Below are 14,643 nucleotides of genomic sequence, written 5' to 3'. Positions count from 1 at the left end.
CACATACAATACTTTTATCAATACTCTCTAGCATAGTTAAAAATATCGAACGCGTAAGCGAAGACTGCTTATCAGGTACTGTCCTGAATCTGGAGACAGTAACTTCATAAGAAATACTATTGACTAAAATTTCTAAATGAATTACAGTCGTGATTCGCTGGTTGGCCTTTTTTAACTGGACCGCTTTTTAGTTGGACCTCCGCTAGTTGGACCATTGTCCAACTAAAAGCATCTGAATGTCAAAATTGTATGTCAAATTTACTTTGACAATCAATCTGACAATTATTAAAGATGTGAATAGATGCAATTACACTACTAACATCTCCTTTGGAGCGTTTTTGACTATGTCAGTCGGTCCAACTAACGAATCAAATTCAATAGTTGGACAGAGGTGTGGCCCAACCAGCGAATCACGACTGTACAAGTGAATATCACATTACTTTACTTCTGGTCAATTTCTTCACTGGATGAAAACAGGTTTTCACTGAAAACCAGTTTTCAGGTTGCTGGTGGTCAATTAGCCGAAAACCGGTTTTCAACGAAAACCGGGTTTCATCCAAGTGAAGAAATTGACCGTTATAGATTTCATTGGCAGAAGAATCGTTGAAATCAATTGTTTTACATGTAGAAATGCACTACATGTTTTTCATGCGAAAGTTATGTGTAAAGTTCATACTGTACGACTCAATAACCCAGTTAAGCTCAGCCGGAAATGAACCGGAATTCTGGCTGGTTCCAGTTCGTATTCCGGCTCTGGTGACACAACCCCAGTGAGCAAATTTTCTGGCAGAGACCGCTCTGCTAGATTTCTGTAAGTCTTGGTTTGGCAGCCCTGTCAGATTTCTGCGCGTATCCTGTCGGGTTAGTTGAGCTAGGGCGAACTTGGTTTCGCTCGCGTTTTCAGGCAAACTTTGACAGGAACCGAGCAAAACCCTGGCATAACTCGGACATAAACTGTGCAAAGATCCTGGCAATTCCTACCTGGTAGATTTTAGCACGAATCGAGCAAAACATCTGACAAAGATGTGGCAGGAAGCGTGCAGAGATTTTGGCCGTACATTTTTGACTGGATTCTGGATAAAAGTGAGCTGCATCGGTTGGTTTAACCGCTTCTGTCAGAAACGGTTGTTGCATTTGAGCGAATTCGTTGCCAGAATTCTCGCACAAATCGCGCAAAATGCTCGCAGAAACTCTGACAGCATCAATTTCGCTTTGCTCAACTTTTCCTAACTTTCTGTTTGCCACGCTGATCGGGACCGATTCTAGTTAGAATCGGTTGTGTCGGTGGAGCCGGAATACGAGCTGGAACCAGCCAGAATTCCAGTTAATTTCCTGCTAAACTTTACTGGGAACATGGCAATGAAATTTCAATGGTTACCCTCTAAGAACGGTTGGTTTAAAAATCGTCCAATGAAAGACGTTCGTTGGACCAATTTGCACAACGTCCAAATAACCGTTCAACAAACGTCCATCGTTGGACCCGTGTTGAACGATTCTGAACAATTTTTTGGACGTCTCAGTGGGTAGATATGTCGTATTCACATGGAATTTGTTTGAATTCAATTTGAAACACCACATGAAATTCTTTTTAATGGATTTTCATGTAAAATTCGAAGGGAAATCATTTCTTTTACTTTTTAACATGAAAACGCACATGAAAGTGATGTTCAGTTTCATACGGTTTTATCGTGTACCTTCCTCCAATACAGGCGCTGTAACCTCTGTCGCTCCTCGTTTGTATGGGGAAAGGAAAGAGATGTCAGTCTTCTTAAAAAGTAGTCTTCGCTAGAACCAAAGTTAAAGGCTACTGTACATCCCTCTAAGAACGGTTGGTTTCAAAATCGTCCAATGAAGGACGTTCGTTGAACCAATTTGTACAACGTCCAAATAACCGTTCAACAAACGTCCATCGTTGGACCCGTGTTGAACGGTTTTGCAACAATTTTTTGGACGTCTTAGTGGGATGACAGAAAAAAAAGTCTACACGGAAAAATCAACATTCCCGAAGTGTAAAGCCAATTCTGAAAAATGTCGCTTGTTTTTAAAATTCTCCACACCAAAAATCCGGGCGGAAACAATTCAACATGAATTGTTTCCGTTGGAAAAATGATGTTTTTATTGCGTTTAAAAATTTGCGCTGTTCCGAAACAACTGATATTTTTTAGAAGCAGCAGAAGTTTTATTTTGACAGTTTGGAGATAACGGCGGAAAATTTTCCGTGATAAAAATCCGGCGCAAAATCCCGGCCCAAATCCCGCGATCACATTCCCGAGGTGTACAGTAGCCTTTATAGAGAACAATTGCGCAAAGAGTGAAGTCAAAAAGCCTACCTATCAAGCACAATTGGAATCCCACTCTGATAACTCTGCAGCAAAACTGGATTCTCCTGTATCGATTTTGTTGGTTATTTTCGGCAAATTTGAGACTAATAGAAACGAAAGCAATGAAATTGAAAGACGGATAGATATTCTAGACAAAACTGGATTCTAATTTTGCTCGATAGGTAGACTTTTTTTTGGCTTCCCTCTCTGCACACTCTTTGCATACCTTGGCCTTTGACTAGAAGCAGCCAGAATTCTGGCTCATTTCCGACTGAACTTTACTGGGAGCGTGCTAGTGGTGGCCCCTCACACAATCTACTCACCAACGTATGGCGCCAGTGAGCAGATATATGCGGATGTTTGGTAGTTGGTTTCTGTGTAGAAATGTGCATACTTTAGAGAGCAAATGTCAGTGTCAATAAATAAAAAAATAAACAAGAAAAGGCAAACGAAAATCGAAAGCTGAATAATTGCAACCAGTGTATAGCAGGAAATCATCGGCCATAGTTTTATCGACACATTGAATCGCATCACATTCGATCGTTTTATATATTTTTGTGATAAATCTCTTTCATTTTTCGATACACTATGATTTTAATATGAGTTTTCGTTTGTGCTTCCCAGGAATGTCGTCATTAGAATGGGAATGTATTGAAGCAGTCTCATAGCGAATTCAGAAATATAACGGAGGTCAAGACATTTATAGTGTGTGTGTTTCTTCATGAAACTTTAAGCTGACGATGATCGCGATCATGAGTTGCCAAAAATAAAAAGAAAAAATTTTCATGGACAGTCTACACTTTCAACCAGCAAGTGACATACAAATATTCCTAGCTATCTGCTAAATGATCCCAAACTAAAGCAGGAAGAAGGCAAGCGGTTCGCTTACTAATGTAAATATGAAACATAAAATAGTGACATCAGCTTCGATAGTTCTACTGGATCTGTCCGACCACTGGAAAAGTGTAAAGGTGAAGTAACAACAATATATAATGGATTCGTTAAGGGGTAGCAAGTGCAATGTTAGCGATAATCAAATACTAAAAACAGAAGAAATGGACTCTGAAATGGAACCAGAGAAGGGCGACCTCAGCCCTGAAAATTCCAAGAAAAGTGATAATTCGCCTCTAGATGACCAAACTACGAAACCGATATCGCTAGAACATGAATGCATGGATAAGAAAACACAACACAGTAACTGTTATTCCAGTAGCGGAATTAGTGACAGTATAAATGTAAATAAAAGTGTGTCAATGCAAGAAATGAAAAGCAATGTACGTAGTTTAAGTGAAGACTTGGAAGTACGAAACTCCTTCGCTTTCACAATTGATTTCGGAGATGGTATTAAATCAGTGGATTCTCAACGCCACGAAAAAATGCTTGAACGTTTTCAAAATCGTCATAGGCGCGGTGTTTCGTTATCGAAATTAGAAGCAGGATCAGCAGCATCTGCAACGAAGACTGGTTCGGCACAGGTCAATCCACCACGAAGAAATAAAGGAACACCAGCTGAAAATGTATGCACGGAAGTAAGAATAAGAAAAAATAGTAAATACATAAGAGATTCAGCAAGCAAAAGGCATAGCTGGAGTCCTCGAACTAGTATGGCTGAAGGAGTAGTCAAAGAGTCTGAAACACAAACGAAAAACAAATTTACACCGAAATCTACTACATTACAGATTGCGTTCGAGCAAAAAAACATGGCAAAAGATTCTTGTTCTAGTTCCGAATTCAATGCAGAGAGCTTAGAATCCTCCATAGGACTACCATGTATTGAGCCTCCGTTGGAGAACTTCAGGAATGAAGATGACGATGGAAGTGTAAGTGAGGCAGGGACGTACACATTGGATGGTGATAACTATACCGAGGAACAGAAAGAACTTATGAATATTGATCGAATAACGTCCGTTAGGCCAGAGACAAATTCAAACCTCCTGTTCACTACCGGACCTAATTTAATCAACTCCCCAAAGCGGCCAACAAGCTTTCAAGATGAATTGGAAGTTATAGATTTAGATCGGCAAGGCTCAGGAACACCACCTACTGAATGCCGGAAGAGCAATATTTTGGAGGTAGCTTTCTTTCATGAAACTTCCTCTGTGCAGCCAATTAAAACCAAACAATCATATTTGGATAGATTTAAAACACGAGTGAAAAATATTACACATAAATCGAAAACTCCAGACAAACATGTTTCAATACATGAAGAGAATTCACCGGATCAGGGAACTTTCACTTCAGTTACAACAAGTGGTATATTAAGTACTAAGTCATCCCTGGAAAAGCATCCTAGAGTATATCAACGAAATAGTCTTACTAAATCACACATTGATAATTCAGAATACGTTCAAGGCGTGGCCACGTTTAATATTCACAATTATAACGAAGAAGATAAAATTCTTAACTGTTACACAGATTCCGAGAAAGCAAATGTACTATACAATTACGACAGTCCACGGCGCAAAACTGGGGCCGATGCCTCAGCCATCAGTTCAGTTGTAAGCAAAAAAGACTGGATACAAGAATGGGCCAAAAACGCACGGGAATATTCCGAGAACCCAACATCTAGTTGTAGCAATAACACAAATGCGAATACACACATGACGAAAAGTGTTGATTTTGAAAATAGAAACCAATTTGGTTATGATTTTGATATCGATATGACCAAAAGCGATTACTATGGTGCAAAAAAATATGATGAATTTGGGGATAATCTAGACAGGCATCATTTGCATCGCAAGCAACTGGAAAGATTGATAAATAACAATAGTAGTAGTGATCCCTCCTTAAAACAAGTTCATGGAAACGATGGCAGTGGTTCTAGTTCCAACGAGTTAACCCGACGTGGAAGTATTAGACAATATTCAAGCCCAAATACTGCAAAGCCACCTATGAGTCCAAGTAAAATTCCGTCACCAATTGGCTCTGTTGACAGAGCACGAAGTGTTAGTAGAAATCGCAGCCTTCAAGGTAGCACCTCGGTAAGTACAATGTATTAAGAAATAACAGTCAAATTTTCATGCATTGCCGCCGCGTATTAAGGTGGCATAAACAAAGTTGAGCGGGAAAAGTGAGCTTGATTGCTTAACGGGTTTATGCAAATTTTATTTTAAAAAGCGAAAGATTGTTGGTAGTACCGTCGAACAAAAGAGAAACAACTATGGTACGATTGTGATCCAGATTAGCCGGCGTTGCTGGCCTGTATGCAGGCAGACGTCTTTCCTCCTTGGTAAACATCGGCTGACCGCAATGGCCATTACTGAGAGGGGTCCCTCCTATGCGATTAGGGACTTTGGTCTTTGTGAAACACTGGCGCCCAGCGCCAGATGACGCACGGATTAGGCGCGGAATCCTCCTGAATTCGCATGCCGAACCCTGTGCTCCCAAGTAACAATTGAAGTTTTATAGCACGCTACAAGTGCAATCTAAGTTTTATCAGTGGCTATAAAACTATCATAAAACCACAATTGTTACTAGGGCTGTACGATTTGCAGAGGTGCTAAGAGGTCCTGGTGAAGAAAGTGGCAACACAAAGTTGTTAAATAATCTTATCGATTCCTCAAGGCAAACATGAAATACATGAACGAATCGAAACTTTCCGGCTCCAAGGGAAGGATATACACTCAACTTCGCCAGTTAAATTTTCACTACAGCACACGGACGCCTGATATTAAAAGAGACCAGAGCTGAGTACTGCTGGATCTTTTGCAATAATTTTGAGGGGCCGGGCATAGCGTACTTGGTAAATCGGTTGCCTTGTACACAGCTCTCATGGGTTCGACTCCCCATCCCGCACTTAGGGTTAGAGATTTTCCCAAAAAGAGATTTCTCTACCCGAAAAAGGCGAATGACCCTAAGGTTAAAACCTCTTATCAAAATAAAAAAAAATTTGAACCATTTTAAAATTTCAGTATCGTGCGTCTCCATACTGGGTGGTTAATCTACCAACCGAGACGAGCTGACAGTTTGCAACGATACGCACCCTTTCGCTACCCTGCTTACTGTTGTTGTAGAGTTTAGTACAAAACACGCGATGGTTCTAAAAACAAGCAAATAATATTTACAAAAGAAACCCAAGCAATGGAACCAACGGCTACAGAAAATAGTGATATCTGAAATGTAGTAAATGCATGGATACTATACAGTAGCACCATCGACAATCCGACATGACGCTCAATTTTCAGATTTGTTGACGCAATATTCTGTACCTCGCACTCATTGATTCTGTCATGTATTGTCATGCGTTGTTTAGAATTTCACCAGTAAAACTATGGACAAGAGAAAATTAACAACCATTGTTTCAAGAAATTTGGTTCAAAGAATTAAGAATATGTTGAACATTTGACAAATATTCAACCAGATTTTGTAAAGATAGATCGGTATTTGATAAAATTTTTGGGAAGCAGAATCAGATTAATTCAGGACATATGACACGCATTGCATTTTGCCGAAAATGGAGTGGTTTATCAGTCAATGTGACAGTAAATCCGGAAGTTGCTGAAAAAAAATTTCGATTCATTTCGGAGCATTCGTTTGAAACTATACTTCCTGGCCACATCATTATACTTAAGCTAAGAAATGCAACCATCACTTTATATTCGTCGCTTTATTGTGTTATTTTTCAATAGAACTCCTATTTTCCTACTCCTAAAAATATTTTTTTTATTTCGATTAAAGAGGCTTTAACCTTAGGGTCAGAATCCCTCTTTTTCGGGTTAGAGAAATCTCTTTAAAAAAAATTTCTAACCCTATGTGCGGGGTTGGGAATTCAAAATTCAAGTAAACCTTGACTTTTTCAATTGACCCACATAATTCCAATAACATTGAATCTAGTGTTTCTGGGAGCAAAATTATGCTCGGGATTGATTTTGTGATGGCAGTAGCCAACGATGTTATCGTTAAAACGAGCTCTTTAAGCGTTGTAAAATTTGAAGGAAAAAATTAAATGTTTTATGTCATTACTTATGCAAATTCGGTTTACTATCGTATTAAAGAAAAAATTAAGTAAAAGTTCACCTGGACAATAAATACACCTAACCTCCACTTAACCCTTTATATACCTAACTCCCACCCTCATGGACTTTTTCGTACTACATACCCTTCCCTAATTATCCACATAATGTATGGATGGCCTCTAAACAAATTTATTGACAAAACCCAACGCTATATTGTCAAACGAACGTCTGGTTGATTGCCTAATGAGTGATGGTACCCCAATTTCACGATACTAGATTTGCTTTTATTTCATACTTTGACGTTTGTTTCCGTGTACTTTCAGGATTTGTCCTTGAACGAGACTGAAATGTATCTCCAAAAGACTGCCGCGGCCATTTCAACGTTACAAAACCTCCAAAGGCGAAATTCACTTCGCAGTTCTTCGTTGCACAATTCGTCACAATCAAGCCCTCTTAATCCAGCATCACGTCGAATGTCTCCGAAAATATCACCAATGAATTCACTCCATTCTCCAGTACACAATTTTTATCAGGACAAAGTTAATCACATAGATGGACAAGCATACTCACCACAACATCAACAATTACGTAGTTTGCAGCAACAGCAACAACAACAAAATATTTTGAATCATAAAAGAAATCTCTCCTTGGATGGATCAGAAACCTATGTCAACGCACTATCGTCACAAGGTTACGGAAATCAAATGAATAATAATATGAATGCAATACTAGATTTAAAAAAATCACATACAAGACACAATTCGTTCGAAGGTATAACCACTTTGCCTCCCAAACCAGTAAAATGTTTTCAAAACTATGATCATGCGTCATGCTACACCACGAAAGGTACACTTATCAATAGTAGTGACGTAAAGTACAACGGTGATGAAGAAAGCTTAATTGCACTCAACACTGGTCTAGAGTCCATATCGTTGAGTGCTAGGAAAGGAAACACATCAGTTAAGCAGCCGATGTTACCAGCAGTTGGAAGAACGTCTCTACAAGTCAAAGCTGCAGCTAATGTACTAAGTAGACCTACACACTCCAAGTCAACACCAACTCAAGCGCTATCGCCAATAAAAAGATCAAGTTCATTCTCTGTTAAGGCTATAAAACCCGTAACTCCTACCTTGACTCCGAAGCTAGGATCCAGAGCTATTGTTGGAGGTAATAAAATTCAAAAATCTGCTAGCAGTACTAGTTTTAAAAAGATGGTTGCAAATTACAATGAAGATGATGATGAGTTTTACATCAACGACGATGATGATCTAGAGTTTGGTCCGGAGTATTCATCAAATTCTGAGGTTAGTGATAAAGAAGATTTTACCGAAGAACAGGATAAAGAGCCATTAACTAATACAAGGTACAATAAAACATTCCTCATGCGAATGGAGCAGAATAAGAAGATCGCTACTGGACTAAAACAGGGTGTGGCAGCATGTCCAAACACTCCCGAATTGCCTCGACGAACACTTCAGGTCCGTTGCAATGTTAGGGATCGTTCATCAATGCCGAGGGACTCTAGCTTAAATCGAATGAAACAAGAGTTGAATGTATCGCGGAAATCTTCTAGTAAAGAACTCGCTTTAAAAGAGTTTTCACCAGTGCCCATTGGCAGTGGAACAAAGCAGAAAGTGCAGCCGAAGTATTTGGATATTTCCAAATATAAAATAACAGGAGCGGGCAATTTTTTAAAGAAAGATGAATCAAAGAGCTATTTAATGAAACCAGATGTAAAAAAGAGCCCAAGCAGTGCATCGGTCGGTATAAGCAGAACGGAACCGAGTAGAATGAGCGCAAGAAGTATAAAATCAGCTGCAGCGAAATTATCAGGGGGTAAAAAAGATCGTATGCATTTTCAGACATTCTTTTTGTTTCAGTACTATAATAAATATTTACTTGTTTTTAGCTCAAAAAAATGCGAAGGAACAGGAGCTTGAAATGTGGCGACGGCGAGCAAGCTATGATCCAATGAAGGCTGCTATGGAGGGCAAACGAAAACAGGAAGAAGCACGACGACAAACTCAACAACAAGTCGACCGACTAAGTAAATGCAATGAAAGGTTTGCTCCCCGTGAATACTTTTAAATAAGTTTCCATTGGACTTGCTGTGCTGTAGGAGCTTTCGGGAAATGGTCTGTGAGCCAGACCAGAATGCTTTGCCTCATATTTGATTTGAATGTTTTGATCCATCTGCCATTTCGCTAGCTCTTATTTTTGTTCAAATTAAACGACATTCCCGAAAGCGCCTTATAATTAATTAAGACAGTTTCAGAGAAATATTTCTAAAGGAAATTGATCAAAAATCCTAATTGGATAAACGTATACATTACCTTGTCGATTTCACTGCTCGACAGCGTTCAATATCTGTATAGTAAATCAACGATTGTCCCGATGCAAAATCTAGTAATTTGTATTTGCGAACTCGTACATTACTCGTAGCTCATAAAGGTTCTGTAACCAGCTGTCGGCAATAAGGTTCCATAGCAGAGGTGATAAAACGTCATCTGAAGAACAGTCGGACTGTTTCTATGGCGAGGATGTGGTTGTTAAGCATTGCGTTTATCTAATCCACGATACCTGCAGGCACTCCATGACCGTGTTTCGTTTCCACACAATAAACTAAAAGGACACATTGCGGAAAGCACTCTCAATATCTAGGAATATATCCACGCTAGAGCACTTATGCAATGTTGTAAACAATATTATGAAACAAAATGATCGTAGATATTTTGCATTGATATGAATCTTGCATTTTATGAAATAGATGCTCAGCTAAATTCACGTTCCTGATGCGATGATTGACTATCTGTTTGAATGCCTTCAGAAAAAATGAGGGCTGATGGACCTAACTCTCTTGGTTTCTGCAGAGCATTACCCTTTGGGCATAAATCTAAAATTATTTTTCGCCTCGCTCTAATCTTTTTGAATGCAGCTCACAAAATATTGTCTTTTTACAATAGTCGCACATAGACGCCATAATATAACACGTACACAAATGATATTCAGGAATCGCTTTAAACATTTCTTATAAGCTACAAGCTACACTAAGTACCCTGGAGCGATAGTGACGATGACGGTTCTAACCGCTTATTATATCCTTTAGACCTTCAATCTTCGGCCTTCACCAAAACTAGTCCTCTAGTAGTTTTCATAGTACGAGATAGACGAGTCTTTTCATATGATGCTAATATGAATGAGTTTTTCGTATCTACGACGTCATACAAGTCGTCTATTTGATCATTTTTTTAAAGTAGCCATAACATTTGGTGTGAATATTTAAGACCCATGGATCCGTTAAAAGGATCCTAGTCAAGGGAATTAAACGGATGGTGTAGCCTCCGTAATTCAGTTTCACAGAATAATTGTTATTCAACATTTTACGTACAAGTTATGAATAGTTTGACTATTTTCTGCGACAGCCGAATCCAAAAACAGCACATGGCTTGTATGTATGAACTAATGCAAATTATCCTTGTCGTTAATTTTTGTGGCAAACATCTCATAAATAAACAATAAAGATATTTTATTTCCTATCATGAGATATTCAGTATTATCGTTATATTTAACTTTAATAATCTGTGCAATATTCATTAAACATATTTTAGATAATAAAATCTTTCCATTAGTTTAAAAAATCGGTCACATATTTTTTTCTGAACTCCGAAGAGTTCAGAGTAGTTCTTGCATGTTTTTTCTATGCAACGATATGCAAGAAGATTGAAAGAAGCCGTCAGCATTCTATTACACTTTCTCAATCAAAAATACCAGGTTTTACATAATCGGGTCGTCAAAATGAATTCTTTTGAAAATTTGACTTCATTATATTGAGCTTGCAATCGTTCAGCTGATCTACGGTAAAGCTATTCGTTTTCGTTTGAAATTCCTTGCGTTATAATGTACAACATACATACAATCTCGTAGTTTTATGATTAGAACTCGATCTCATTATGTTAGTTAGTGATCCCGTGTATTTGGTTTAAGAGTAAGTGTCCAGAACTATTCGGAACATTCGCACGGATTTGTTGATTCGTATTCAACTGAGGACGTATGGCAAGACGCCAAACATAGCTTCACGGCAGGATTATTCATAGATATAGGGTGATGTGCCTATTATGGCAGTAGAGCCTATTGTGACCCTATTTCGTACCCCTTGGTTTCGAATCAAGCATATGAGATAATGACACAATCGATTTGGCTAAAGCAGGTGAGAAAAAATAAGCTCAAGTTATATTCTTTATTTGTTGTGCACATATGTATTTAGAACTATACTCTAAATCCAACTTTTAATTAAAACAAAATCACCTTATTGAAATATCTACTATTCCGCCTCACTCACGTAGTGGACCGAAACTGGATGCAACGGCGCTTAGCAAAATAAACACTTACGAGCCAGCATTTACCGCCTCATATCTCGTTATTCCAGCACAAATATACTAAACATTGCACTGATACATACCTTTATTTTAGCTGGAGAATCTTTTTACGATAATTTCACTTTAAAATCACTCGTCAAACACTAGAATAGGCCTAGTGTTATAATAGGATAAAACTAAATACGGGGGTTCCTATTATTGGCATGTTTTGCTGATACACTACCACAATCAAAACCAACTTTTTGTATCCATCATACAGAAAAGAATCACCAGTGCGGCCAAACCAAAACATGAACTTGTAAATATAATGTAATGCAATTTCAGGTATAAGTAATCAATTACTTCAAGTTATTCAACTAATTGTTGATTGCAGATATTTTATTTTCATCTGCACATACAATTCGGATCGGGAGAAAGCAATGTGATGTGAAACTTGTCATTGCAGTTGCTAACCTTCGAATGGTTTTTTTCTGCGTGCGCAATTCTGGGCGCTCTTCTACTAACAGCTGATGAGTTTCATTGATGTGCGTGATGTTTACGTTTGTTTTGATCGGCTGAAAAAAGCAGAATGATTCGTTTTACAAATCACACGTTGGCGTCCATGATCTGGATACCTAGTTAGAATCGACGCAAATGGAATATGAGGCATTGCGTTTCAACTAGATTGTTTTTCGATGAGGTGGAAATTGGCACACCCATGAGGCGATAATTGGATCGTTGAGGTGGGAATAGATGCACAGAATGGAACATTTATTTTCATTTATGCTGAAAATTGAGGCAATTCTGCTAAATAAGCATTATATAGATGTTTAAGAAACAGTACACTGATACTTTATGCTGAGAAAGGTTATAGATAATATGGCTTCTTTTAAAATTGTTCAAAAAATAGTGCGACCCTCTCCCTAATGGTGCCAAAATAGGCTCATCACCCTATGATCTTTTGCTGAAAATAAATGGAAGGATTCCAACATTTTGAACCAAGCTTTGCAATTACTGAACACATTGGTAAAGTCATTTCAATTATATTTACTAAGGGGTATAATAACTAATCAGGTATTTTAGTGTATTCATCATTATAATTTATTGTTATTATTTGTCCAATTGTCTGTATAAACCTGGACAAATATGTACTCTTAATTACGCACTAAGCATAGTTGATTTGTACGCCTGGATGATGAATATAAAGTTGGATGGCTGGTATCGTTGCTTTGGATTACAAATAGTGCTACGTTAAGTGTTTGCAGATCGCAACAACTATCACACCAGGATTCAGACAATTGTCCTTTTTAGTGGCAGTTTCTTAATTTAGTGAATTAGTTTGGAAATCAAAATAATTGTCTTATTGCAATAACAATAAAAATGTATGATAGTACCAGTAACGACAATTCCTACCGATAGGAAAATAGATTTTCCCAATTTTAAGATCTTTAGACGAACACAACTTGTGATCTCAATAAGTATTAGTATCAGTCTGGTAAATTTATTGGCCTTTAATTTGAATTAAATACTTTATATTGATGCACTAAATACAAAGATATTCAGACTTTACTAAACGTGTTTATTAATCAAAAAGTAAAACCAGTTAAGTTTATTGTTATTCAAAAACAGTTCTACTTAATTTTTTTGACATTTGTTTCGGATTCAGTGCACAAATTTTCAACATCATTTTGGTCTTACCACATCGTAAAGCGAGTAGCGTGAGAACTGCGATGAATTAATAATTTTGTTTGCATTTTTTTGTATTTGCAGCTCCGTACTAAGATCGAAATCCTACCACAGTGGCGTTGGGCACGGTACTGGTCCGTTATATCACGGTAACGACAGTGGCCGTAGCAATTTGAAAGGTGCCTACGATCAAGAAAATAATAACGAAGGAAACCAACTGCGTGAACGTTGGACATTTACATCTACCGAGTCAAGTGACGATTTTGAAGATGAATAAATTATATCGAACATATATTAGAGGTTTAGGACTCGAAGAATTGTATTAGGTTCTCTCGCTTTAATTATGATTTATACAATGTTGTTATGAAATAATTTATCGTGACAACAGTTTACAATGTGTTAGTCATTTCTCTGCCTATATAGATGCAATACAATGTTTTCGAATATAAATGAACAAGTACGTGATTGATATTGTTGGTCACATGTTATTTATTGTTTTTTATTACTCATTTATTTGAAATTTGGCTTATTAACATAATGCATTGAAACAGTTAAATAGAATGATTTCTTTGATCTTAGATATTGTTATAAGGAAGCTAAAATATACGCTGTTCAGCCCAGAAGAAACGAGTTTTGCTAACAAAGTATGAAATTGTGAAACAACAATTGTCAAGATTGTAATGGCTCAAAACAAATGTGAACATTTTATATGATTTTTATTGCAATATGTTGTAGTTATTAGGTGGTTCGGATCCGACATTTGAAAATTTCAGGTCCGCGGCTTAAAGATTCTCATTGATGGGCCAAGAAACGTTATACAATGTAAGTGCATGAAAGCTTATATTACTAATAAACGATTTGATTGGTAAATTTTGATCATCAAGTTCAGTAAAGGAATCGAGAGGATATACCATCTTATTTTCTATTAGAAAATACGAATAGATAGAGCATTGTATAAAATAATATAAACATGTGAAATAAATTGATGTTATGATTGTCTTACCGCGTTGACATAAACTCAGAAAAGCTCACCGCGTTGACCGAAACCCATGTAAGAAGGTGGGTAACGAAACGATTGATTTTAATTTAACCCTTTCATGCCCACCTTTTTTGTAGTGCATGTGGGATTTCAAAACTATTTTTCCTTGAAAACGGTGGGGCCAAGAAACTCGAAAATCCATTTTTCATAAAGATAGGAGCTTCCCTCGCAGCGCTAGAAGCTGCTCAATTTTTACCTTCCAGTGCTCAATACAATTATCCTAGAATTTTTACAATAGTTCACTTGCGAGGAAAACGTAGCCAAAGGCAGTCTAAATTGATAAGTTT

At 37.6% G+C, this 14,643-nt stretch overlaps 1 protein-coding gene across 5 annotated transcripts; it reads left to right on the top strand.

The window, feature by feature from the left end:
• The first annotated feature begins 2,737 nt into the window (after positions 1-2,737).
• On the top strand, positions 2,738-13,944 carry LOC131689211 (uncharacterized). 5 transcript variants are annotated; one of them, XM_058974148.1, is made up of 5 exons: positions 2,738-2,802; positions 2,946-5,302; positions 7,600-9,124; positions 9,186-9,339; positions 13,402-13,944. In XM_058974148.1, exons 2-5 carry the CDS (start codon positions 3,314-3,316, stop codon positions 13,592-13,594), a joined length of 3,861 nt encoding a protein of 1,286 aa, XP_058830131.1. In that variant the 5' UTR covers positions 2,738-2,802; positions 2,946-3,313; the 3' UTR covers positions 13,595-13,944. The 5 variants fall into 5 exon arrangements, with proteins under 5 accessions (XP_058830131.1, XP_058830130.1, XP_058830132.1 ...); XM_058974147.1 differs by having other exon boundaries at positions 2,744-2,878; XM_058974149.1 differs by having other exon boundaries at positions 2,746-5,302; positions 7,600-9,112.
• The last annotated feature ends 699 nt before the right edge of the window (positions 13,945-14,643 follow it).

This window comes from Topomyia yanbarensis, chromosome 3 (assembly GCF_030247195.1).
Source record: "Topomyia yanbarensis strain Yona2022 chromosome 3, ASM3024719v1, whole genome shotgun sequence".
NCBI classification, from domain to species: Eukaryota; Metazoa; Arthropoda; class Insecta; order Diptera; family Culicidae; genus Topomyia; species Topomyia yanbarensis.
The sequence above is the reverse complement of the archived record's forward strand: the minus strand, read 5'-3'. Positions and strand labels throughout refer to the sequence as shown.

Excerpts from the sequence above, each read along its gene's own strand:
- LOC131689211 (XM_058974148.1), top strand. The coding sequence starts at position 3,314 with ATGGATTCGTTAAGGGGTAGCAAGTGCAATGTTAGCGATAATCAAATA. Across the intron at positions 9,125-9,185 it reads ATCAGGGGGTAAAAAAGATC|CTCAAAAAAATGCGAAGGAA; the intron begins GTATGCATTTTC and ends ACTTGTTTTTAG. Across the intron at positions 9,340-13,401 it reads CTAAGTAAATGCAATGAAAG|CTCCGTACTAAGATCGAAAT; the intron begins GTTTGCTCCCCG and ends TTGTATTTGCAG.